Source organism: Panthera leo, chromosome C1 (genome assembly GCF_018350215.1).
Source record: "Panthera leo isolate Ple1 chromosome C1, P.leo_Ple1_pat1.1, whole genome shotgun sequence".
Classification (NCBI taxonomy): Eukaryota; Metazoa; Chordata; class Mammalia; order Carnivora; family Felidae; genus Panthera; species Panthera leo.
In genome coordinates, this window is record NC_056686.1 from 14944600 (window position 1) to 14968385 (window position 23786).

At 51.4% G+C, this 23786-nt stretch overlaps 1 protein-coding gene and 1 long non-coding RNA gene across 2 annotated transcripts in view; one reads left to right on the plus strand and one right to left on the minus strand.

The window, feature by feature from the left end:
* The window catches only part of LOC122227022, a 21350-nt gene extending 17400 nt beyond the window's left edge, over window positions 1–3950 (minus strand). Inside the window, exon 1 of the long non-coding RNA XR_006205857.1 lies at window positions 2032–3950. This is a non-coding gene — a long non-coding RNA (uncharacterized LOC122227022). The remainder of the gene's footprint in view (window positions 1–2031) is intronic.
* CDA (cytidine deaminase) lies at window positions 476–22173 on the plus strand. The gene is made up of 4 exons (XM_042951127.1): window positions 476–681; window positions 12354–12465; window positions 17746–17803; window positions 21639–22173. The coding sequence occupies exons 1-4, from the start codon at window positions 528–530 to the stop codon at window positions 21753–21755; spliced, it is 441 nt and encodes a 146-aa protein (XP_042807061.1). The 5' UTR covers window positions 476–527; the 3' UTR covers window positions 21756–22173.
* The last annotated feature ends 1613 nt before the right edge of the window (window positions 22174–23786 follow it).

Consider the following 23786-nt stretch of genomic DNA (forward strand, 5'->3'; position numbering starts at 1 on the left):
GGTCTTACTGCTTTAGCTCACACTCTGCCTCAGGAAGCCAGAGTGGCTGCTCCAGCTCTGCCCTTTCAACCTCATCACATCCCCCAGTGAAGGAGAGGGTCATTCAACAAACAGGGGCATTTCAACCTTTGGAGCTTGGACTCCCCAGGACTCACCCTGACCTTGACCCCCAGCAGCCTCTTTCCTGAGGAGCGTGTGTCCACAGTCGCCCCCTCCACAGGGGCACCCATGTCCCGTCCCACTGGCCCCTCAGTGTGTCAGCAGTGAGAGCGGTCCCCAGCGGGAGAGGGGGAGCCCGCGGGGGCACGGTCGCATTCTTCACGCGGGGCCGCCCACCACACTCTGGGACCCCGACCTGCCGGGCGGGAAGGGGGGTGGGAGCTGGGGGTGGGGCGGGAGGTCCCTCTCCAGGCCCCGCCCAGCGCCCCGCAGGGACGCGCGCCGCGGGGGGAGGAGCCAGCGTCGCGCGGGCCTGGCCGGCTGGCAGGGGACTGACCTATGCGCCTCCGCCGCCCTGGGGCACAGACATGGCCCAGGAGCGTCCCGCCTGCGCCCTGGAGCCCGAGCTCGTCCAGCGGCTGCTGCTCTCCTGCCGGGAGGCCAAGAAGTCCGCTTACTGTCCCTACAGTCACTTCCCCGTGGGCGCCGCGCTCCTCACTCGGGACGGGAGGATCTTCTCCGGTAAGGACGGCGCCCCGATCCCCCCTCGGCCGCAGCCCGGGCAGGTGGTCGCAAGAGGACGGGCGGGAGCCCGCAGAGCAGAGGGCAGCACTGGCCGCTCCCAGTGACGCTGCCACTCGCCCCTGCCCTGCCTGCTGTCCCGGACCGTGGGGAACGCAGGTGCTGCTCGCATGCAGCGACGTCCAATTCTTAGAGGACTGGGAAGCCAGAGGTGGGACGGGGAGGGAAGCTGGAAGGGGAGGCCATAACTCAGTGCTGGGTGGGGGGGGGAGAGGGTTGATACTTTCTGACGCCCCCCCCCCCGCCGTCTTTGTGGCGCCCTCCTAAGGCTTCCACAGGTTTTATCAGCAAGGCCTCCCCTCGCACCCACCGACCTCCGTGTTATGCCCACTTTTCAATGAAGACACTGAGGACCAGAGAGGTGACGCGACTTGGTCAAGGTCGCACGGGGCACTGGGGGTGGAACCCAGGGCTGAGATCCCCCAGACCCTGCTTTCTTCGCGTCACCTGCTGTGCTAGGAAAGAAAATGAGGAACCGAAGCCAACAGCCGGTGACTTGTTAGTGGACTTCAGGGCTTGCAGAGGGCCTTGGAGGAAGCAAGGAGGCCAGGCGAAGTTTGGGTGACCAGCAATGAGTGCTGGCCTGGGGAGGGTGGGAATTGGAGTCAGCACTAATCTGTTCCTAAGCTCCTTTTCTTTGGTTTGTTGGTTTTATAGAGAAAGCTCACTCGAACAAAAGTTCAGCCTTGTTTTCGCTAAGCTGGGAGGCATTTTCATTCAAAAGAGCGGGGCGCCGTGGTGAGGAAGTGGCAGGGAAGCCATGCCCCTCCCCGCCACTCTGGGGGCAGATGAGAATTGGCACAGTGGGCAGATGGGGACACCCAGCCCTGCTGCCCAGAATCTGCCTCTGCCTGGCAGCGGCAGCTATTTAAAGGAAAAGAAGCTCACGTGTGTGCCTCTAATGGCTAACCTCCAGCAGCCTGAGGCCAGTTGTGGGCCACTCACCCCCACCGCCACTCAGCTGTGAGCCTCGCTGCGAGCCCCCGCCTCCCCTGGTACAGTCCCCCCCTCTGGGCTCTCCTTGCTGTTCCAGTTCTCTCTCACCTTTGAGGTTCTTTTTTTTTAAATTTTTTTTTTTTCAACATTTCTTATTTATTTTTGGGACAGAGAGAGACAGAGCATGAACGGGGGAGGGGCAGAGAGAGAGGGAGACACAGAATCGGAAACAGGCTCCAGGCTCCGAGCCATCAGCCCAGAGCCTGACGCGGGGCTCGAACTCACGGACCGCGAGATCGTGACCTGGCTGAAGTCGGACGCTCAACCCACTGCGCCACCCAGGCGCCCCATCACCTTTGAGGTTCTTTCCGGTTTCACGAGTTACCTGAATCTCAAACATCTTTGAGCAGGAGAAGTAACCTTGAGTCCCTACGTGAAAGGGTGGTGAGGAATGCTATCCGTTGACACGACCCGGCAAGGCAGTTTTACATCGCGGAGAACGGAACTGAGGCTCACAGAAGCTAGACGCCCGAGATCACAGAGCTGGGATTCTAATCCGGAGTTCCCCTGACGCCAAGGTGGCTGCTCTGTAGGGAACCCAGACTCTCCGTGTGTCTAGTGCGAATTCAGGCCTGGCCCGGTGGCTCAGATGAGTATTAAACATTAACCACCACCACAAACAACACTGCAGCCCACACTGCCCCGTGGCTCCAGGGTCTTAAACATCGAATCAGCCGTTGGTTCTTCCCAGTGCCTCTTTGCACGGATTCATTCATTCAGCAAATATTTGCTGTGTACCGTGACGTGCTAGGTAATGTGCGGGCCAAGCCCCGGGGATAGCACCATGAGCAGAAATGACATCGTCTCTCCCCCTATGGAGGTCCCTCCTCTTACACAGGTCATGGTTCAAAAGGGAGGCCTCGACCGATGACTGCAGGAGTGGTTGAATGAGGTGAGCAGGAGTGTGGCCTATTCAAGTTGCGGGAAAGAACCTGGCTGTGCAGTGGGGATTTAGGGAGGCCCCCTGGGATGGGGCAAAGGCCCTGGATTAGGGGCTGCTGGGTTTGAATCCTGGTGCTGCTCTTTATCAGCTGAGGGATGCCGGGCAACACCCTTCACCCAAATGTGCCTTACACATTTGTTGAGCCGAAGACGGTGTGCCCACCTTTCTGGATGGCTCTGAACAGAGCTGCTTTGCCTAGCCCAGCACGGCACCAGGGTCCTCCCCGATGGCTGGTGCCTGTTATCATCAGCCCTGGAACCTCAGGTTGTGAGGCTTTAAGCAAGTCAATGCCTGTAAAGTGACTAGCCCAGTTTCTGCCGCAGTGGCTGCTTCTCCTTCTGTTAAAGGTATTGTTCTATCATTACTGTTTGGAGGCAGCTTCTGGATGACTTGTGAAGGCCAAGCATTGCCACTGAGGTTTGATGAGGTAGGAAGTAGGCAACCAGGGATGTTAAGAAGAAGAAGAGTAACATGAAAGTAGAATTCAAGGACCGTTGGTCTGACAGGCACTCAAGGAGGGTCGAGACAGAGGAGAGAGTGTCGGGGAGGATGTCTGTCTTATTTGCTGATCGTCCACAGGACCAGCGCATTGCCCAGCCTGTAATATGTCCTCCGTTGAGGTTTGTTGAGTGTGCGAATGAATGACTCAGGCTGGGGCGGTGGCCATTGGAACAAGGAGGAAGGAAAGACCTGAGGAAAACCGTCTGGGACAAAAGGACTGGGCTTGGGATGAGCAGTGTAGAATGAAGGAAAGGAATATGGTTCTAGAGTTTCAGCCAGGTAGACCAGGGGCATGAGGAGGCACTGACCAAGGTGGGAGCTGGAGGCAGAGCTGGGTGGTGCTGAGGACATCACGGGCAGGGACTGACGGCAGGAGTAATAGCCACAAGGCACTGATCATTCACTAAGCACTTGGTATGGAAGATCTCTTGTAATCTCACAGCCACCACATGAACGGAGACGATGAGTGTCACGTGCATTAGAGCATTTTCAGTTGTAAGTGACAGAAACCAAGCAGAACCATTATGGGCAAGAGTAGATGGTATCTCCAGGACAGTTGGATCCGGGAAATGCGATGTCACCATGTCCTTCTTTATCCTCCTGGGTGCTTGCTTCTTTCTCTTATCCTGTAGGTGGGCTTTCTCCAGGCATCAGGGGACATGAGTGCAGGCAGCCTCTGGTCCATATTCTTTTACAGCCTCAAAAGCAGAGAGGAAAGAACTCTCCTCAGGGTGCCTGGGTGGCTCAGTCAGTTAAGCATCCAACTGTGGCTCAGGTCATGATCTCACAGTTCATGAGTTCGACCCTGCATTGGGCTCTGTGCTGACAGCTCGGAGCCTGGAGCCTTCTTTGGATTCTGTGTGTGTGTCTCTCTCTCTCTGCCCCTCCCCCACTTTCTCTCTCTCTCTCTCTCTCTCTCTCTCTCTCTCTCTCTCTCTCTCTCAAAAATATTAAATTTTTTTTATTTTTTTTTTTAACGTTTATTTATTTTTGAGACAGAGAGAGACAGAGCATGAACAGGGGAGGGGCAGAGACAGAGGGAGACACAGAATCTGAAACAGGCTGCAGGCTCTGAGCTGTCAGCACAGAGCCCGACGCGGGGCTCGAACTCACGGACCGGGAGATCATGACCTGAGCTGAAGTTGGACGCTTAACCGACCAAGCCACCCAGGTGCCCCAAACATTAAATTTTTTTTAAAAAATCAAATTCCCTATTTAAAAAAGAAAGAAAGAAAGAAAGAAAGAAAGAAAGAGAAAGAAAGAAAGAGAGAAAGAACTCTCCTTCACTAGCTGGAGATGGAAAAACTCCAGGGAAGAGCTCTGATGGGTCCATCTCCAACCACATGCACATCCCTGGGCCAATCACTGTTGTCATGATAGAGTAGTGTGATTGGCCCAGCAGCACATCCCTTCCCAGTGGGGGCTGGGTGGGTCTGTTACCACAAGAAGGAGTGTGGAACTGCCAGAGCAAAAGCCAAAGGCACCCTCTACGAATGAGACAACTGAGGTCGTGCTCTTTCTGCCGCCCCATTGCCACAGGGTGCACGTGCAGACAGGGACAGAGAAAGTGTGCCGAGGGGGGGGACAAATGGAGGGCCTTTAGCCAGAATCCCTGGATCTCCTTCTGTAGATGGAAAGGGAGGGCAGATGGTAGTAAGGCAGGGCCTGGAGAGGAGGGGACCTCGAACAGTCAGAGGAAACCTGACGGGGCACATGGGGGGGGGGGGGGGATTAGAGACAATTGGGAGGCAGAGAAGGTACAGCTGGATTTAGATGCTGTGAGTTTGTAGTTGATCGTGGGACAGGTCTGCCCAGCTCGTGACTTTCTCCAGCTGCACCAAAGCCCAGCCCGTGTGGAGTTTCCCTCCTCAGAGGCCACTGGTGTCTCGTTCAATTCAAAAACAAATCTGACAGGCTTGTTGTCATGATCTTGTAATAATGGTCCTTTCCCCTCGATGCTGACTGACCAGGGCCTTGCGCCCTCCCGGGGTTGGGCCACCGGGAGGGTGATCGATCCCAACAGTTACCTTCTGTGATTGCTGTGGGAGAGCTTTGGGGAGAGGAGGAGCCCATGGGGGGAGGCAGAGCTACAGAGGGAGAGGGGGGTGGGGACACAGAAGAGATGGGGCAGCAGGGGGTTGGCAGGACAGCCAGTGTCTGCACAACGCCAGATAGGAGGTGGCAGAGGAGAGTCATGGAGACCACTCTTTCCTGGCACCCCCCAAGGGATGGGCGAGTTTGTCCTTGGGACGCTGGTCTGTCTCCCTCACTCCTCCCTGGAGGAGCTTCACACTCTATACGCCCCTTCAGCATTTAGGGGAAAAGCCACTTTACTGGATCAGCTGTCATGAATTCTGAGAGGAACAAGCTGCATTTCTAAAAAGATTCTTAAAGATGTCCTGGTCAATCGCTGAATCCAGCTTGTCTGGGCTTTAACCTTTAAATCTGGTCCTTCATCGCCTTCCCTTAGCCCAGCCCCTGGCCTCCCTTTCTCCTCCAGGACTGCTCTCCAAGCCCCCTCCCCACCCCTGACCCCTCATAGCACTTCCTGGTAAGTCAAAGCAGGTGTCTCTAACTGGCTTCCTGTCCTTACAGCCCTCCTCACACCCACCACACCTGTCTTCCCAGCTCATCCATTGGTCCTCTCCACTGTCACTCAAAAACAGCTCATTACGAAGAGGAGCTTCACTAAAACCCCTGGGCTCTGTAGTTGAGCTAGAATATAATTCATATATGATACTGTGTGTTGCCTGTGCAGTGGGCTGGGAGGTGGGAATGTGGAAAGAGTGTAGTATTGCTTCAAGCCCGTGGATGTGACATTTTTCTGGTTGGGTGATTCTCAAATACGGTCCCAGACCTGTAGCCTCAGCACCTCCTGGGACCTTGCTGGAAATGTGAATTCTTGGGATCTGACCCAGACCTACTGAAGCAGAAACTCCAGGAGGAAAGAGGAAGGTTGAAAAAAAATTTTTTCTTTTGAGAGAGAGAGAGAGAGAGAGAGAATATCCCAAGCAGGATCCACACTGTCAGCTCGGAGCCCGATGCAGGGCTCAATCCCATGAACAGAAACCAAGAGTCAGATGCCTAACCAATTGAGCCACCCACGTGCCTCTGAGAAACCTCTTTTAAGAAGCTGTTCAGAAGCTGACGCCCGCTGTGTGTGACAAGGACCGTTTTAACTGTATTTAGGTCCCTCAAGAGAGACGGTGCTCAGAAGCACTGCTCTTTTCTCTGGGTGGCCAGGCCCAAATCCCCTCTTTGGAACTTCTTTCCTCGCTAATGGCTTGATCACATCTGACCCTCGCCCTGCCTTAAGCGCCAAACCCACTCTAAAACATGTCCTCACCGAACTGCCATAGAGAAAAAGGACAGCCCTTTGTATCTGACAGGTCAGGATGTGAGTCCAGGCTCCCTGCCAGCAGCCTCAGCCTTTACCTTCTCTAAAATGGGGTTATAACAGCCTCTGCCCTACAGGGTTGTTAAAAGGGTCAACGACACAATACAGATTGAAGTGTTCCACGGAGTGCCAGGCAGATAAAAGAAAAACAATGAAAGAAAAGAAAAGAAAGCAGTAATGACAGCCCTATCATCCTGGTGTTATTTGGTCCAATCTTACAATTGTGGATTCCTAACTTGGCATCATACCAGCCCGTCTGGCACGTATGTTTCAGAGTAAGTGAAGGCCACACTGGCAATGGCGTTGCTTTGCCTGGCTAGACGACAGCCTGTTTTCTGCGCGAGGGAAGCAAAACGAACCCGTCTGGCCTTTCTTGATCAGAGTACACGGCCGAGGCCTTTCTTCCCATTTTTTCTTTTTCTCTTTTTGAACAAGAGGAGGAAACTCCACTTGAACTTGCTGGCGGCCCCACATGAAATTATAACTTTGCACCTTAGAGATCTAGCACCCCAGTGGGAAATCACAGTCATTGGAGTGCGGAGAGAGTCTCACGGGCCTCATTGTTCCAGGCCCTGGGCATTCTGCACCCAGGAGCCCCCGCCCTCAGGAGGTTTACACTGTGACCTCAGAATTAGACAGTAAAGACGTTTATTTCAGGAAAGTGTCAAGGGCTGTGATGAAATTAAAGCAGGAGAAATGGACCGAGAGGGTAGGAGGCCATGAAGGGAGGAGGCACTCTGAGACAGGACGACCATGACAGGCCTCTCTGAAGAGGGGACATTTGAGCAGAGACAGCAGTAGGGTGAACCATGTAGGGGAAAAGAGTTCCAGGCAGTGGGAACACAGCCGGAGCAAATGCCATGTGCCAGGAGGGCGCTTGGCATCCTTGGAGAACAGCTGGAAGGCCGGCAGGCCTCAAGGGCAAAAGGAGATGAAGTCTACGAGGTAGGCAGGTTGGCACCAGATTAGGTAGGACCTTGTCGTCGTGGAAAGGATTTCAAAGTGCCTGAAGGACAGAGGCGGGGCCACTGTTCACACCTTATCCAGCAGGAGTAGAAGCTCAGCCACACAGGCCTAAAAAGTCCAAAAAGCTGGACTTTTGTGCCATTAATAGCAGCAGCTGGGCCACTGCCGAGCACTTAGTCTGTGCCACGCTTTGTGCTAATTGCTTTACGTGCGTGGTCTCAACTCATCCTGGCGCGAGTTCTCCGAGGAAGGCGCCATCGCTTTCATTTTACAAATGAGGATACTGAGTCTTGAGGAGGTTTTAGTCTCTTGCCCAGATTCTCAGGGCCAGTGGGGCAAAGGGTCCCAGGGGCAGAAGAGAACCCAGGGGCTCTTCCTGCAAAGCTCTGTTTGGGCAGTGGGGTGGCTGAGTGGGCTCTGGCCCTTTGAAATTTTTAGACACAGTTAAGGGAAATTTCTCTCGATGACGCCATTCTGAATGTCAAATGCAGCCACAGGCAGTTGTCCTGAGGGACTAGCCTTCTGTGAAACCCAAGATTTATGTGAATCCCGCTTAACAGGGAAAGTGTCCCTGAGGGACAAGGCAGGGCTGGGATGGTTGCCAAGACAGGGAATGAAGTGGGGGGACAAAGTTAGCAAGGATCTTACTCTGGGAGAGGCAGAAGTCAAATGCAGCCAGGCCAAAGTCAGCAACAGTGGGCCAGGGCAGGCAAGGTCATGTTTAAAGGAAGTCATTTCAGGCAGGCATCAAGGAACCTGGCCGGGGAGACTCGGTGGGGAGCAAAAGAGGCATATTCATTTATTCATTTAACTTCCGTTGACCCTGAGACAGGGCCGGTTATCCCGGCTATAGTGACTCACATAGGAATGTGAACAGAGCTTGGTCGAAGTCAAAAACATGTGGCGTTCAATAAATGTCTCAATCATTACTTTCAGGGTTGCAACTCCCTGATCGCTCTTGGTCCCGTCTCCCAACTGTATTAACTGACATCTGTGTGGTTGTCAACAACAGACCCGCCCGCTAACTAGTTTAGACAAAAGGAGGGAGTATTGGCTCCTAAAAGTTGGGGAAGAGCTGGCGCGTAGCCGGGCCTCGGGGGCAACTGCGCCAAGCCAGACCCTTTTCCAGTCTCCTCTCATCTTTCATCCATTCTTTAGTGTGTCCATTTCATTGTCTCCTAATGGTCTCCTCCGTAATGAATGGAAACCAGGCCACCAGCAGGGCTCAAGCCCACTCTCTCAGTCTGCGAGAGAAACGGAAGTTCCGGCACAGAGAATTCTGACTGGCTCGGTGTGGGTAAGGTGCCCGGCTCTGATTGGCCCAGTGAGTTTGGTGCTCAACTCTGATTGGCCCAGTGCGGGTCAGGCACGCAAGCTTAGACCAATAAAAAAAAGTCACGCGAGAAAAAGATGGCCGCTCCCATCTGTAAGACGCGTTGAGAACATAGGTGAGGGTCCTTCCCCAGGGCCGGGGAAGGAGAAAGGTGCTACGTTTTGGAAACAATAGATGCTCGCTGTCATCTACCCTCTGGTGTCCAGTAGGGACACCCGTCCTTCTTCCCGAAAGTGGAATTCCAAACCTGTTCCCACCTAACACCCCACAGCCAGTCCATGTGCCACTGTTAGTGAACACATTTATCCTGTCCTAGCAAGACACTTGCAGCAGAGGTACCCAGCCCAGGGGATGGCAGGGTGGGGCAGGCCCTCTAGTGACATCCATTCCTCGCCATCAGTTGGACATGAACACCTGCGATCCTGAGAACCATGATGATGTTTAATGGATCAAATGATTAATCGAACCCCTCCATAGAACATCCATGTAAATAATGCAAGGACAGAAAATTCTGTGGGCAAAATATATGAGGAGATAATGACCAAACAATTTCCAAATTTGGTGAATTCAGGAGAAACGAAATCCTGCATAATCACTTAGAAAAAGGGAGTGCCATAGGTAAGGAACAGTCTCAGGTGATGAAACAAAATATACACAGTGACTGGAACACGATGGCTGCCTACTTCTTTCATCTAACAGACCAGGGGGTGGGCTGCAGTGCTGGGCATACGGACTGTTCTGCTCTGCTGTGTTCCACACAGTTGTTCAGGAGATCAAATTCCTTCTGTCTTGATGTCCTGCCATCGTTAGAGTGGTGTCCACATCCACGTGTTCAAAACTGGCACGTCCATGTTCCAGAGCCTGGGAAAGGGAAAGATGAAGCGGGGGAGCAAGCATTGTCCCCCCAAAAATGTCATCTGGAAGTTGTACCCGTTACTGCCATTCATATCTTGTTGGCTAAAACTACAAGGCTACACGAAGTTTCCAGGGAGGCCGGGAAATGTGGTCGCCGGCTGGGTAGTCATGTGCCCCAGTCAACTCCAGTGGCTTCTAGTGGGAGAGCGAACCTTGGGGACAGTTAGTCTTTGCCACAGAACTGGCCGTGGCCTGTAAGTATCTGTGTACATCCTTTCACACGTAGGACCCACTTACCACCTTCCTAAGGGAGGCAGCCCAAAGTCCCACTCAGTCACTGCATTCAGCTCTAAGAGCAGGATCTCGAGGTGGAGCGGTCTCTTTCCTCAGGTGTAGATGTGGCCCCGCTGGCCTACTGGCCCCAAAAGTAAAAAGTAATCACCCACACCTCACTTCACACTCCCACAATATTCAGTGTGGAGTGGGAACAGGAAAGAGTAGGACAGAGTAATAGTCACCAACTTTCCCAACGGGAAAAGGAGAAGAACAGGGCACACACTGTGGCCACCAGTCTGTGCAGTTATCAAACTTGCCAGGCAGTTCTTGTGAGAAGACTCCCCACGCTGGCATGCACTCTGCCTTCCCTTTCTGCCCTGGCGGCAACCCCTTGTCCCTGTCCACTGGGGACCCAGGCTCTGCCCTCTGGGAGCTTCTTCCCTGATCATCCTGTCATTAGCCACACATCTGAAGTGGGTTTTGGCGAGAGTGACCTCCTTGGGGGCACACAGCTCTGTCAGCTCACTTCTGATGGTAGGGTTTGGGGGACCCAGGAGTTTCTTTAGGGACTGAACGATCACAGGGTTTAACAGGGCAGACTTTTGGCTTCTCTGGCTAGCCAATTCTATCTAAAACTTAGAAACCTTCTGGTCTGTTTGTTTCCAGTCATTTCTGAACTGGAGTACCACACCCAAAGATCCTTTCTCGGCATAGTTCTTAAACCTGCCAACTCCCCTTTTTTTTTACTGACTGGCTTCCCTGCCTGGCCCATCCCTGGGTCCTTTTGATGGTGACTGCCTTAAGCCTTGAAACAATAGACTGAGAAGGTGACACCCTTCATCAGCTCTTTGCCACAGGCTGTTCCCATTGTCAGGTAGAAAGATCCCATTGGTAGGCAATGAGTAACATAATCTGCCCTCCAGGTTATTGCAGGGTGGGGCTTTACCAAATCATCTGCCACAGAGTAACAAAGCCAACAGCTCTCCACCTTGCCACATCTGTATTGCCCAAGTCCATGTGTTTTAGATGTTTTTTATTAAAGCCGCATCTCACTCTGAGTCCAAATTTGTCTATCAGTTAGATCTAGGTAAAGCTGCTATAACAAAAATCCCCAAATACAGTGAGTCCACCATGGCGGAATTCTCTTCTCTCACATAACAACTCAGAGTAGGCAGTTGTGCCAGGGCAAATAGGCATCTCAACTCTGCTCTATCCTTGAGTTGGACCAGGGTCCCTAGTGCCTTCTCTCTTGTGGCTTCTCCATCCCTATGATCATAAACCACATGGTCAGAGCTGTCCCACCTCATCCCAGCCTGTAGAGGGTAAAAGAAAGGAAGTAAAGGGCAATCAATCAACCTCTTTACAAAAAATGTGATCCAGAAGTTTCCCACCTCACTGTGGGCCACATGCCATTGACCAAAACTTAGTCACGTAGCCATACCATGCTGCAGAGGAGTCTAGGAAATACGGTCTGTAGCTGAGTGGCCATGTGAGCAGCCATATTGGAATAGGGGGTCACTCGTATTACTTAAAGGAAGAAGAAAATACATCCTGGGGAACAATATCTCTGCCTCAGAGAGAAAGACAAGCTATAAAGAGCACATCTCAATAGTCAGGGGGAAGCCCAGCTTCTGTGGGCATTTGTTCACGGCCTTACCTCCCTGAAAATGGGGAGTTTGTTAGTCAGCCAATCTGAGTATGCCAATGTTTTATGTCATTGGGAATAGGCTTTGCCCCTTGTCCCCCAGGAACGCTCCTGAGAGGGACACTGGGGAGAAATCCCTTGCTGTGAACTCTGCTACCTTAGCAGCATGCCTCCCATTGGAGGGCTGGGATTGCCCTAAGGCTTGTGCTATCACAGACACCTTTTGCAAGCTTGGGAGTTCCTTGTTTGTTACTTTGTTGGTTTTGACAGTTCGTTTTGCAACACAATTCACCGGAACTCAGTTGAACTCTGATAGCTGGTCAACAGCACCGAAAATTTTGCACAGGCCCAATCGTTGAACCTTCTGTCTCTTAGATCTGGGGCTGGGGGCTCTGCTCATCTTAAGGCTCAGTATCTCCCTTGGCCTTGACTTTTGCCGGGGCGATGGGGCTAGGTTCATCAGCTTTGCTCTGCTGCCCCTGCTCCCGGGCTGTGCTTCAAGACGGAGGCATTGGGTGAGTGACAAGGGTGGGTGTTCTGGGAAGGGCCATGGCACCAGTGTCCCCGCACTTCCTGTCAACCTGCCCACTCTGAGTAACAGGTCCCTCCCTGCGTTGGAATGGGGTAAGCCTCTTACTCAACACCTGCCATGGGAAGTGGTTCTGCTGGAAGTGTCATTGGTTCCCTCCTCTCTTCTCAGGGTGCAACATTGAAAACGTCTGCTACCCAATGGGCGTCTGTGCGGAGCGAACCGCCATCCAGAAGGCTATCTCAGAAGGGCACAGGGAGTTCAGGGCAATTGCTATCTCTAGGTAAGTGGTGGGAAAGGCAGGCTGCTGCTGCATTCATCCATCTATTCGGCCATCACTCACCACGCGTGTGTCACTCATCCGTTCATTCATCTAACGCATTTATTCTGTACTTCCTGCGTGCTGGGCACTGTCAGGCTTGACAGAGTGCCAAGGATAAAGAGTTAAGTCAAAAATGGACTCTGCCCTCAGTGAGCCTACAGAACAGGTAAACAACCGAGGCACCTCTAACTCAAGGGCAGGTGGGGCTTTTGCTCTAGTGACAGTACAGACAACAGAACGCCTACAAGATACAACAGAAAGGCAGCATAGAAACCTAAAGCGAGAGGGACCTGAAAATCACCTGGTATAGACCCCCTAGCCACTACCCCCATTTTACAGATGAAGAAACTGAGGCCCAGAGAGGTTGAGCAACTTTCCTGGGAATTCGTGGCAAAGCTGAGACCAAACTACATCTCTGGAGTCTCACTCTGGGCTCATTCCACGGCACCATGCTGTGCCAGGAAATCAAACACTCTTCCCTGCTCTCTTTGAGCTGCCCCGGGATCCTTCACTGTGAGAGCTGACTACTGCCCTTGGCATTGCCCACCTCTAAGTGCCAAGAACCAGGCTACCAACGCAAGCTGGTGGGGTGACAGCCAGGTAAACCCGGGTTACAGTTCACACACTAATCAGAGTCCAGCCCAGGTCCTGGCTGAACAATAATAGCATTAACCTACTCTCTCTACATGCCCCAAACATAAATATCCAAGTTCCCATGTGCAGACCCTCACAGGATGCTCGTTGAGTTCTTGTTGGCCCTGGACCCAGACTCAGTGGCTTCAGGATTTGAGCACGTGAGTGGGCTCTTTTACTAATTTGGACCCTGTTACGCTTCCGATTTAATAGTGAGTTGCTCTTGTGTGTACCTTTGCACTGTGAGAGAGTTTTCTTAGCAAATTAACGGTACAGGGAAAATGCCACGGGAAATGTTTCATCCACCCAGAAAGTGGGTGCATGACTGACCAAGTATTGGTTTTCAGGACATCCAGGTGCATGGATTACGTACTAGGAGTGAAGCACCTCTTCATTGTGGTGGCGCTAGAGGGCCTTGCTGGCAGAAATGCAAGCCTCCAGAAATGTAGGGACCCAGCGCAAGGCCAGCAGGGGCCGTGTGACAGAAACAAGCTCCCGTTCTTTATAGCTTTGTCTCAGTCTGGTCCCGAGGCGGACCAGGTTATTGAAGGCGATTTTCCTGAGTAACTGAAGGCAAGGTGCACTTAGGGAGAAGGTCGGTCCCGGCTTCCCAGAGCCCTCCCTGTCACCAAGGTCTGTCCTGGCTTCCCTTCGGCTTTGGGAGGAATAAATGAGGCCATGCTGGGAACATTTTGTGCAGATGAGCAGAGCTCAGGATGTGGATTGTGCTTTATTTAAAAGGGGGGAGGGGAGAGTAACTCAATTCCAAACCTGATCCAAGAAAATAATGATATTCTGGGTGAAAAAGAGGCCAAAGTCAACAAAAGGATAATGGCACGGTGGCCTTGCTCTGTTTAGAATGTTCTAAATGAAACATTCTCCTTCTCCTGGTCATTATCTACTTTTAAAAAGGACTGGGTATCGCTAGCGATGATTAGCAAATCTCCTTATTTACACAAAACCTGCATTTTTCTAGCCACCCAACTGCTCTGCTCCAGGGATTCAGCCTGCAGCAGCATCCCTGAGCCAGAAATGTAGTCATTATTGCACTAATGACTTGTTAAATTGAGAGCGTGGGGTTTACAAGATGAGTGGAAAGTGCCAGCTCCCTCGCTAACACTGACGGGTGTGAACGGTTTCAGAGAGCCCCTTGGAGATCTCCAGAATGCAGAGTGTGGGGCCCAGGCTGGGCTTTTGCTAATGGGGAGTTAAGCTTGTCCCATGGGGGCCCCAGCATAGCCATCAAAGCCGAGAGGTTTCCAGCCCATCGCGTCTGATAAGGATGGCCTCAGCGCGTGACCAGAATCATCACAAAGCAGGGTAACTGTCAAGCCCAGCACAGCACAGGGCAGGAGAGGTGGTAGGCGTCCTGCTGCACCCAGTACGTTCTGGGATGTGTCTTTCTTCAGCCTTTTGATTCTTACTCTAGGAGGGAATGTTGAGTAATGATTAAAAACCCTGGCTCCAAGGTTAGTAAGACCTGGTTTCACATCCTGCTCTGCTGTTGCCCAAGGATCTGAGCTCAGCTTTTCATCTGTAGAAAGGAGGAGAGGAATGCTGACCCACTGGGCTATCGTGAGGATGCGGAAAGTGATTTCTGTAAAGGTCTTGGCCCAGAGTAGGCAACAGATTAAAACTATTGTTTTAGGGATGCCTGGGCGGCTCAGGTAGTTAAGCGCCTGACTTCGGCTCAGGTCACGATCTCACCATTTGTGGGTTCGAGCCCCGCATCCGGCTCTGTGCTGACAGCTCAGAGCCTGGAGCCTGCTTCCGATTCTATGCCTCCCTCTCTCTGCCCCTCCCCCGCTCATGCTCTGGCTCTCTCTCTCTCTCTCTCTCTCAAAAAAAATAAATAAAAATAAAACTATTGTTTTAACCTTATCCTTACTACTTTTGCAAGCTGAAGATTACCAAAGGCAGGGTCCACAGATCCTGGGTTCAAATCCTGGTTCTGCCACTTAGTAGCTCTGTGACCTTGGGCAGGTCATGTCGTCTTTCACCATCTATAACGTGAGGACAATAAAAGTATCTACACAGTCCCTACCTTATGGGGTTGTTAGGGGATTAAATGAGTTGGTGGACCTAAGGTCCTCAGCACCGTGCCCGGCACAGAGAAGTGCAGTGTGAGGTAAGGGTAAGCCAGTGTCGTGGTCAGGCTCTCTCTCAGCTCTCAGAGCTACGCTGCCTGGAAGCCACATCTTGTGACTTTTGGTGGTTGAAGCCTAAGCCAAATCCAACTTCCCACTGGAATGCATGTTCACCCCACCCCCTTGAAGACCCTAATACAGGTCACTTTTTCCAGGGAAATGTTCTTTGGGAAGCCGGCCACGCATGTCACAAGATTGAGAAAGGAAGTGGTGAGCTTGGCAGGGGCCAGATTATATAGGGCCTTAGCGGTCACAGAAGGGAGGTTGAATTTCACTCAGAGCACCTCTCCCACGGTCGTAACCACAGCCTGCCTGTGTCATAGTACTAACATGCAGACTTTATCTCCCCTCCCAGACAGTACTAGACCCCTGAAGGCAGAGATTCTCCAATTGGTCTTTCTTTCGTTTCCCGTGCCTGTCTGGCATGGTCAGTCTGTGTGGAAAGAAGTAAAAAAAATAACAGAGTCTAGCCTCCAAAGATCCTATGGAAACCCGAGCCGGAGCCTGGTAATCACAAGGGTTACTTTGGCTGCGTGTGCATCCTGGGCAGGGGTCCCCACCCTCTCACGTCCCCGTGGGCTTTTGTTCTGAAGCTGGGAGCATGCTCAGAGAGGACCCACCTTTCCATGGAGCAGAACCTTTCTTTGACTGGAATCCCACATACGACAGCGAGTTACCATGAGGATAAAATAACAACCCATCGCTCTCTCCTCCCTCAGCTGCTTTATGCAGTTCATGCCAGCTATGGCCATATCCACTTGACACATGGTTGGTTGGCTGGTGGTCTGGCTCCTCTCACTAGTGAAAATCCCCTGAGTGCAACGAGTTTCGTCTATTTTGTTCATTGCTGTATCCCCAGCCCTGATAGTGCCTGGTACGAAGCGCCAATAAATATTTGTCGATTAAAACGAGGTAATAGGGGCGTCTGGGCGGGTCAGGGGGTTAAGCGCCCGACTCTTGGTTTGGGCTCAGGTCACGATCTCGTGGTTTCATGAGTTCAAGCCCCACATCGGGTGCTGCCCTGGTGATGCGGAGCCTGCTTGGGATTCTCTGTCTTCTCTCTCTTCTCCCTCTCTGACCCTCCCCCACTACATGCTGTCTTGGTTTCTCCCAAAGTAAGTTACAAAGTAATAATAATAAATTTAAAAAAATAAAATGAGATCATGCATTTCAGTGTTTCGCTGGATGCCTGGGACATTCTAGGCACATATCCAGTAAAAGGATAATCATTGTTACTATATGTAATTTTAAGTTATGGTATATAAGTCATAGATAATAAATCTGTATATCATAAGGCACTGAAATTCAGACAGAGCTTATATGTGTAAAGGAATAAGCGCCTGGTAGTACAAGCAATAACAATATGTGTAGAACACTCTAAAGTTTACAGAGTGCTTTCTGCCCTTTATTTCATTTTATCTTCCAGCATTCCTGGGAAGTAGGTGACATGATTCCCCTTGTTTTACAAGCCAAGAGATGCACGTTGGATGGGTAAAAACGACTTGGTTCAAGTCACACACGGTTAGCGAAAGGAGGAGCTGACCAAAAACTAAAATTTAAGCCCAGTGTTCTTGCAGAGATCTCACAGAGCTGTGCGTCTAGAAGAGCAGGGACGATGGTGGCTGCTGGCGTAACCTCTGGTCCTCCGGCAGGCTTGGCGGTTCCTACTGTTCAGTTCACCCTTCGTCCTGCTCAGAGCTGGAGGACTGCCTGTAGGTGCCTCGATTCTGAGAGGCGAAGGAACCCGTTCTTCTCTTTTGACTCACACCGTTTTTTTCACGCCACAGGGCCTTTGCATATACTATGTCCTTTGCCTGCAGCACAGAAAAACGCGGGCCTTCAGAGTACCACCTCTGTTAGTTACTTAGTTTCACTGAACCTGTTTTCTTGCAGGTAAAATGGTCCTTCTGACACTCAGGTTGTCCTGGGAATTCAAAGAAATGGATATCGAGTGCCTGGCACAGATCTTGGCACACAGTAGGTGCTCACTAACGGTGATTTATGAACTCTGCATTTCCTCCAAGGACCTCACCGAACACCATCTCCTCCACAATATTCTGTGTTGTTCCTCAGGCAGGGATTGTCTCCTCTCACTGTGCATTCTTATTGCATTTTGTTTAAAACGGTAACTCATTTAGTACTGGGCTGAGCGATCTCCTGAAGGCCAGAGACCAATTCTTCTTCACCCTTGTGTTTCTGGAGTGTGGGCAACAGCAAGTGCTCACTAAACATTTTCCAAACGCGCTAATGAAAACAACGGGCCTGCCTGTGGCCTTGCCCCTTGGAAGTGTGGAAAGCCACCTGGTGTTTCTTCTGAGCCTCTGCGACACCATGCGTCTGTGAATCAGAAACTGCTTGGCGGGGTTTGACTTCATCAGGCCAGAACTCAGGGCCTGCATTTCAGTAATTGTCCTCATGCCTCAGGAGAGATTGACCCATGTTTGATTCTCTTTTTCCGCAGTGACCTCCAGGATGATTTTATCTCACCATGTGGAGCCTGTAGGCAAGTCATGAGAGAGGTAAACACCTTTCTTTTCTGGGAAATGTAAACTAGGTGCCTCCCTGCCTTTCTAGGCCGTGGGAGCAAAGCCAGGCTGCCAGCCAGGTCACACAGCTGCTGTCCTGTTTGCCCTGTTGGCTGACATCTAAGCTGTCCCAAGCCTGCGTGAATCACTGGAAATTATTCTTTCATCCAGTAGCTACTTGAGTCAGTATCTACTGTGTGCTAGGCCTGACCGAGCTCTGGGGAGACAGCAGTGAAAAGACCAGCCAGGCCTTGCCGTCATAGTTCACAGTCTAGTGCAGGAGGCAGACAGACAACAAATAAGGAGCAAAATAAACAGAGTTTCTGAGAATGATGAGGGCTGTGGAGAAGAGAACGCAGAAAAAGGAGTCAGAGATCAACAAACATTGGCCCAGGACAAATCCAGCCCCCCCACCCCTTACTTTTGTAAATAAAGTTTTATTGGCACACAGCCACGCCCATTTCTTCATATTTTGTCTATAGCTGCTTTGGCCCTGCAACAGCAGAGCTCAACAGTTCTGACAAAACCCTGTGGGCTGCCGAACCTAAAATGTTTCCTGTCTGACCCTTTACGGAAAAATAGTTTGCCAACAACTACTTTATTTTTTTTTAATGTTTTTAATTAATTTTTGAGAGAGAGAGAGAGAGAGAGTGTGTGTGTGTGTGTGTGTGTGTGTGTGTGTGTGTGTGTGTGAGCAGGGGAGGGGCAGAGAGAGAGGGAGGCAGAGGATCCAAAGTAGGCTCTGCAATGACAGAAGAGAGCCCAGTGCAGGGCTTGAACTCACAAACCATGAGATCATGACATTTGAGCAGAGATATAAATAATAAAGAACGAGGCAGACAAAGGTCCACAGAAGGAGATTTCCAGGCAAAGGAACCAGCAAGTTTAATGCTCGTACATTTGGTGAGTTTGATTAAGTTGTAAGAGGGCTAAAGAGGCTAGAACGCGGCAAGTAAAGGGTAGGGGTGACGGGGCAGGGCCTTATAGGCCATGGGACAGAGGGGATATTGTATTCCAAGAACAAATGGAACTGAATTGTACCCTTAAAAATGGTTAAAAGTAGATTCAATGATGGGGAGCCTGGGTGGCTCAGTTGGTTAAGCGTCTGACTCTTGATTTGGGCTCAGGTCATGATCTCACAGTTCATGAGATCAAGCCCCACGTCTGGCCCCGAGCTGGGCATGGAGGCTGCTTTAAAGATCCTCTGTTGGGGCGCCTGGGTGGCGCAGTCGGTTAAGCGTCCGACTTCAGCCAGGTCACGATCTCGCGGTCCGTGAGTTTGAGCCCCGCGTCAGGCTCTGGGCTGATGGCTCGGAGCCTGTAGCCTGTTTCCAATTCTGTGTCTCCCTCTCTCTCTGCCCCTCCCCCGTTCATGCTCTGTCTCTCTCTGTCCCAAAAATAAATTAAAAACGTTGGGAAAAAAAATTTAAAAAAAAAAAAAAAAAGATCCTCTGTCTCTCTCTCCCTCTGACCCTCCCCTGCATGCCCTCCTTCCCTCTCAAAACAAAACAAAACAAAACAAAACGGATTCAATGAGTTCTTATTCTTGACTCAGTGGAAGTTGTTTATGTGTGTACATTTTGGGGAGGGGTGGGTTGTCAGCTTTCACACACTCTCAAAGAGGGCTGTGTCCCCCAGAGTCCCAAAAGGGTAAAGCCACCGTCTTGGAGAATCCCACAGGCTTGCGAGCTTCCATGTGACATCATCGGTCCTTCTAAATACAGCATCTCACTTAATCTCCACCCCAGCCTATGGGAGAAGTGTGGGTGGTTACCCCCACTTCTGAGAGGAGTAAAATGACCTGCTGAAGGACACACAGCCAGACGGTGGTAAGCTGGCATTCACGGCCAGTTCTGGCTGACCGCAAGGTCCATGCTCCTCACAGCCGCCTCCCTGCCTTTATGGTTCTATGACGAGACACATTCTTTTCAGCCACAGAGATGTAATGGTGCTTGTTTCGCGGGGGCTTCTGCTTTGGAGTTGTTTAATTCCGGGGCGGTGGGGGTGGGGAGAGAGGGGGTAACAACCCCTCTCATTTGCCTTTGTGCCTTGGGCTTTCAGAGCATGTGTCGAACAATGCAAACATCTCCATTTTCTTTCTGCTTCTTGCCAGGCCTGCCAACCGGACACGGTTAGCAGAACTCCCTTCCCAAATTCAGCTGAAAATGCCACCATAAAGGCACTGAGTTCACAATATGGACGTCATCGCCATATTGGGGGCGGGGGGGCGGATAGAGGGGCAGAAATGGCTGCCCAGCACCTTGTCATGTCCAAGGCCATGGAAGGAAACCACATCAGGATGCCAGCCCCCTGGCTCCCGAGGCCCCAGCTGGGTCCAATTGCTCATTGCTGTTTTCTCCAAACAGAGTAGGTGTTGGCAAACGAGAGAAGGCGGATGAAAAAGCCGAAAGGAGGGAGAGGCGAAACTGAAACCAAATTGCAAGTAACAAGAGAGGAAGCTCGGGGGCCGGGGACCTGGCGCTTAGAGTCGCACTGCTCGGCTTTTCAGGCAGAACCTGCCAAGCAGAAAAATCGCCTTCTTTAAAGCATTAATTAAAAAAAAAAAAAAAAAAATCCAGGGGTACCTGGGTAGCTCAGTTGGTTAAGTGTCCGACTCTGGGTTTCGACTCAGCTCGTGATCCCGCGATTTTGTGGGTTTGGGCCCTGCGTCAGGCTGTGTGCTGACAGGGCGGAGCCTGCTTGGGATTCTCTGTCTCCCTCTCTCTCCACCCCTCCCCTGCTCGCTCGCTCGCTCTGTCAAAATGAATAAACGAACATATAAAAAACAAAAAACGCCGAAGACTGATGTGCCTGGAAATGATGTAGTGGTTCGGGCAGAAGCACAGTAGAGCTGCAGAGCTGAGCGGTCACGAACAGCCAAGTAACCAGTAAGAACGGCTTCCATTAACTGAGCACCTACTGTGTGCCGGGCACCGTGTACAGGTGCCTTCCACCCATGGTAACACGACAGCCAGGCTGAGCCCCAGTTTGTTGAGGCCAACTTCGGGGTTCTGCATCACACACAGCCGTCTTCCTGCCTGATACGTTCCTCGGTTCTCAAAGTCATTTCACAGATCAAGACACGGAGCCCCGGGGAGTTTAATCATTTGCCCAAGATCAAACGGCAAGCAGGTGGTAGCTCCTGGGAGTGGGAGAGACCAGGGCTGGGGGGACAGATTTGGGTTAAAATTTTTGCTTTACTGGTTTTGCCCTGGGTAACCCGGTCATTTAAGCTTCTGACTTCTGCTCAGGTCATGATCTCACAGTTTGTGGGTTCGAGCCCCGCGTCTTTCCCTCTCTCTCTCTCTCTCTCTGCCCCTCCCCCACTTGCACTTTCTCTCCCTCTCAAAAATAAATAAATAAACTTTAAGGAAAAAAAATAACACCTGCCTCCAAGGGCAGAGAGCGAAATCACACGTGGGCAATATCTGGTGTGTGGTGAGGCAGGCAGGCATCTGCTCGTGCTTGTGAAGAGAAGGTGCTTTAAGGAAGCAGATCTTAGCTGTTGTTTGTCACAGCAGGTGCAGGTCTGGCCCTGGGGGTTAGATGTTGTTCCTCTGAAGCCCTGGGTGGGTCTCTCATCATAGAACAGATCACTGGTTGCCCTTCAACAAGGTGCCGAGCACTTCTAACTGCTCGACAGACATTCTCTTGGTGGCTCCTTCCTCAAGCTCGCTGGGCCAGGTATGAGTATTGCCATCCCCATTTTACAGATGAGAAAACTGAGGCACAGAGAGGGACGTTAGAGGTGGAGCCAGACTCAAATCCAGGTCAGTCCCAGCCCCTCGGTCACGCTGCCTCCCTCACGCTGGCTTTGCCTCTTTTCCAGTTTGGCACCAACTGGGCTGTCTACATGACCAAGCCGGATGGCACATATGTTGTCAGGACAGTCCTGGAGCTGCTACCTGCCCCCTTCGGGTCCTTGGGCCCGCAGAAGATCCAGTGAAGGTCAGAAAACACCCACCACCTGGAAGAGCCTGGGTTTTCGCGTGTGCTTGAGGAGACAGCCGCCCGGAGAACTTGATGAAGATGTTCACACAGACCTGGGGACATCGGCCAAATGGGCCCCAGCCCTTCCGGGGGCTGGGCAGATGTGGCTTTTTCCAAATTACACTCAAGCATGACGGTCTTCACCTGAACTGATAAAAGCGTTTCATTCCATCCTGGACCAACGTCCCTCCTTGCAACCCACCTTGTCCTCTCCGGGACAGGACCACCCATCCCTTCCTTCCTTTCCTGCGGTCCCTCTTTAAAATTCCAGCCAAGTCTGGACCTCTTCCCTGTCAGCCTTCCCAAGGTCCCATCCTGTTCTGAGTGACTTTTCTAATTATAGACATCACGGAACATCCCGATTCGGGAGTGCACGTTTTGCTCTGTCTCTATCATTGTTCACAACTCTTAGGACGACAGTGTGATTGGTCTTTATAGAAACGCCTGGATGTTTTCTGCTGGGAGAGGAAATGGGCACCGTGGGACCGTGCACCCTTTGGTGTGGAGAGCTGAGTTTGTAGGCTCTTGCCCCCCCAGATGGGAGGCCCCGCTGGGCTGGGCCAAACTGCCAGTGGCCATTTCTAGAGTTTGTTTTGGGCCCTCCGGGCATCGGATGCCATCCACCTGCATGGTTGTAGCTGAGAGATTCCAAAGTGTAAAGAGAAAGGCATGAGTTTGTCTAGACAGGGTAAAAATGTATCTCTGAAGACCTACTGTGTGTCTGGTACTATCACGTGGATTCTTTTTTTTATTTAAAGTGCTCAGCAGCTCAGTGAGGTGGGTACCCCCCACCCCCACTTCTTATAGACAAGGGCACTGGACTTGAGAGAGGTTGACTGACTTACCCTAGGGCTGTAGCAAAGCTCAGGCCCGAATCCAGGTCCTGTAACATCTATGAACCCATTTAGTCCTCACTCGTCAGACTTAAAGTCTATGTCCTCACTTTATCCATGAGCAGATCGGAGCTCAGAGAGGTAAAGCCACTCGCCCAAAGTCACACAGCTAATCTGTGGCAAAGCTGGAATTTGAAATCAGGTCTGTCTGAGTCCAAGTGTTTTTTCCATTCTCCCACGGCTGGTATTTGGCTGCCTCTATTTATACCCTTTATATGGCAAATACTGCAGAGAGAAAGACATATAAGAAGCAGTCTCTGCCCTTGAGGAGCTGACTCCCAGTCTGACAGGAAGAGCGGTGTAAACAGGTCAAAGGCACGGAAATACAAACTGTGATCCAGGCGGATACCGAGTGCAAGGTGGGCACGGTGGAGGTACCATGCTGCCTTCTGGGGTGTGAGGAGGGTCAGGAGGGGACTCTTCCTGATTTATGGGTTATCATCTTTGTCTCTTTCTCTCGTGAACACACACAATTAGGAAGGTGAGGACTGAATAAGGGAAGGAGCCAGGCTGGCCCTCTAAAGGGGGCTGATGGCTCTGGGTATCCTTCCTGGAAGTTGGCCTTGGGACCAGCCTCACTGGCTGGTAAGAATAGAGCATTGATTGCCTCTTTCCTAGGCAAGCAAATTGCCAGGGTCACAGGAAGTGGACAGGTAAGTCACCCCTTCCCCAGGAGTTCTTTCTACTCATTTCTGGAGCACCTGCAGGTGTCGCTGTCTGGCTTTTTCACAACACACCCAGACCTACCTGCCGCCATCTTGGGAGGCAGGAAGGTAATTCCAGCATTGCTGCATGGCACAAAACTCTACCCTGCCTTTCTTTAGGAATGGTTGTTGGGGTCTTAAGCACGGTCTTCTGAATGTTCTCAACAAAGGGGGATGGAGAAAGAAAAAAAGAAAATTAGAAGAAAATATACCAAGATGTTGACATCAGTTCAAATTCTGGTCAATGGGAATCCAGATTTGTGATTTTTTTCCTTTGTACATATCTGAATTTTTTAAATTTCCAAAACATAAAAAAAAAAAATGTAACAAGAAAAAAATGAGAGAGCACAATGGGTTTCAACTTTGGAGTTAGCCTCCAAACTGTGTGGC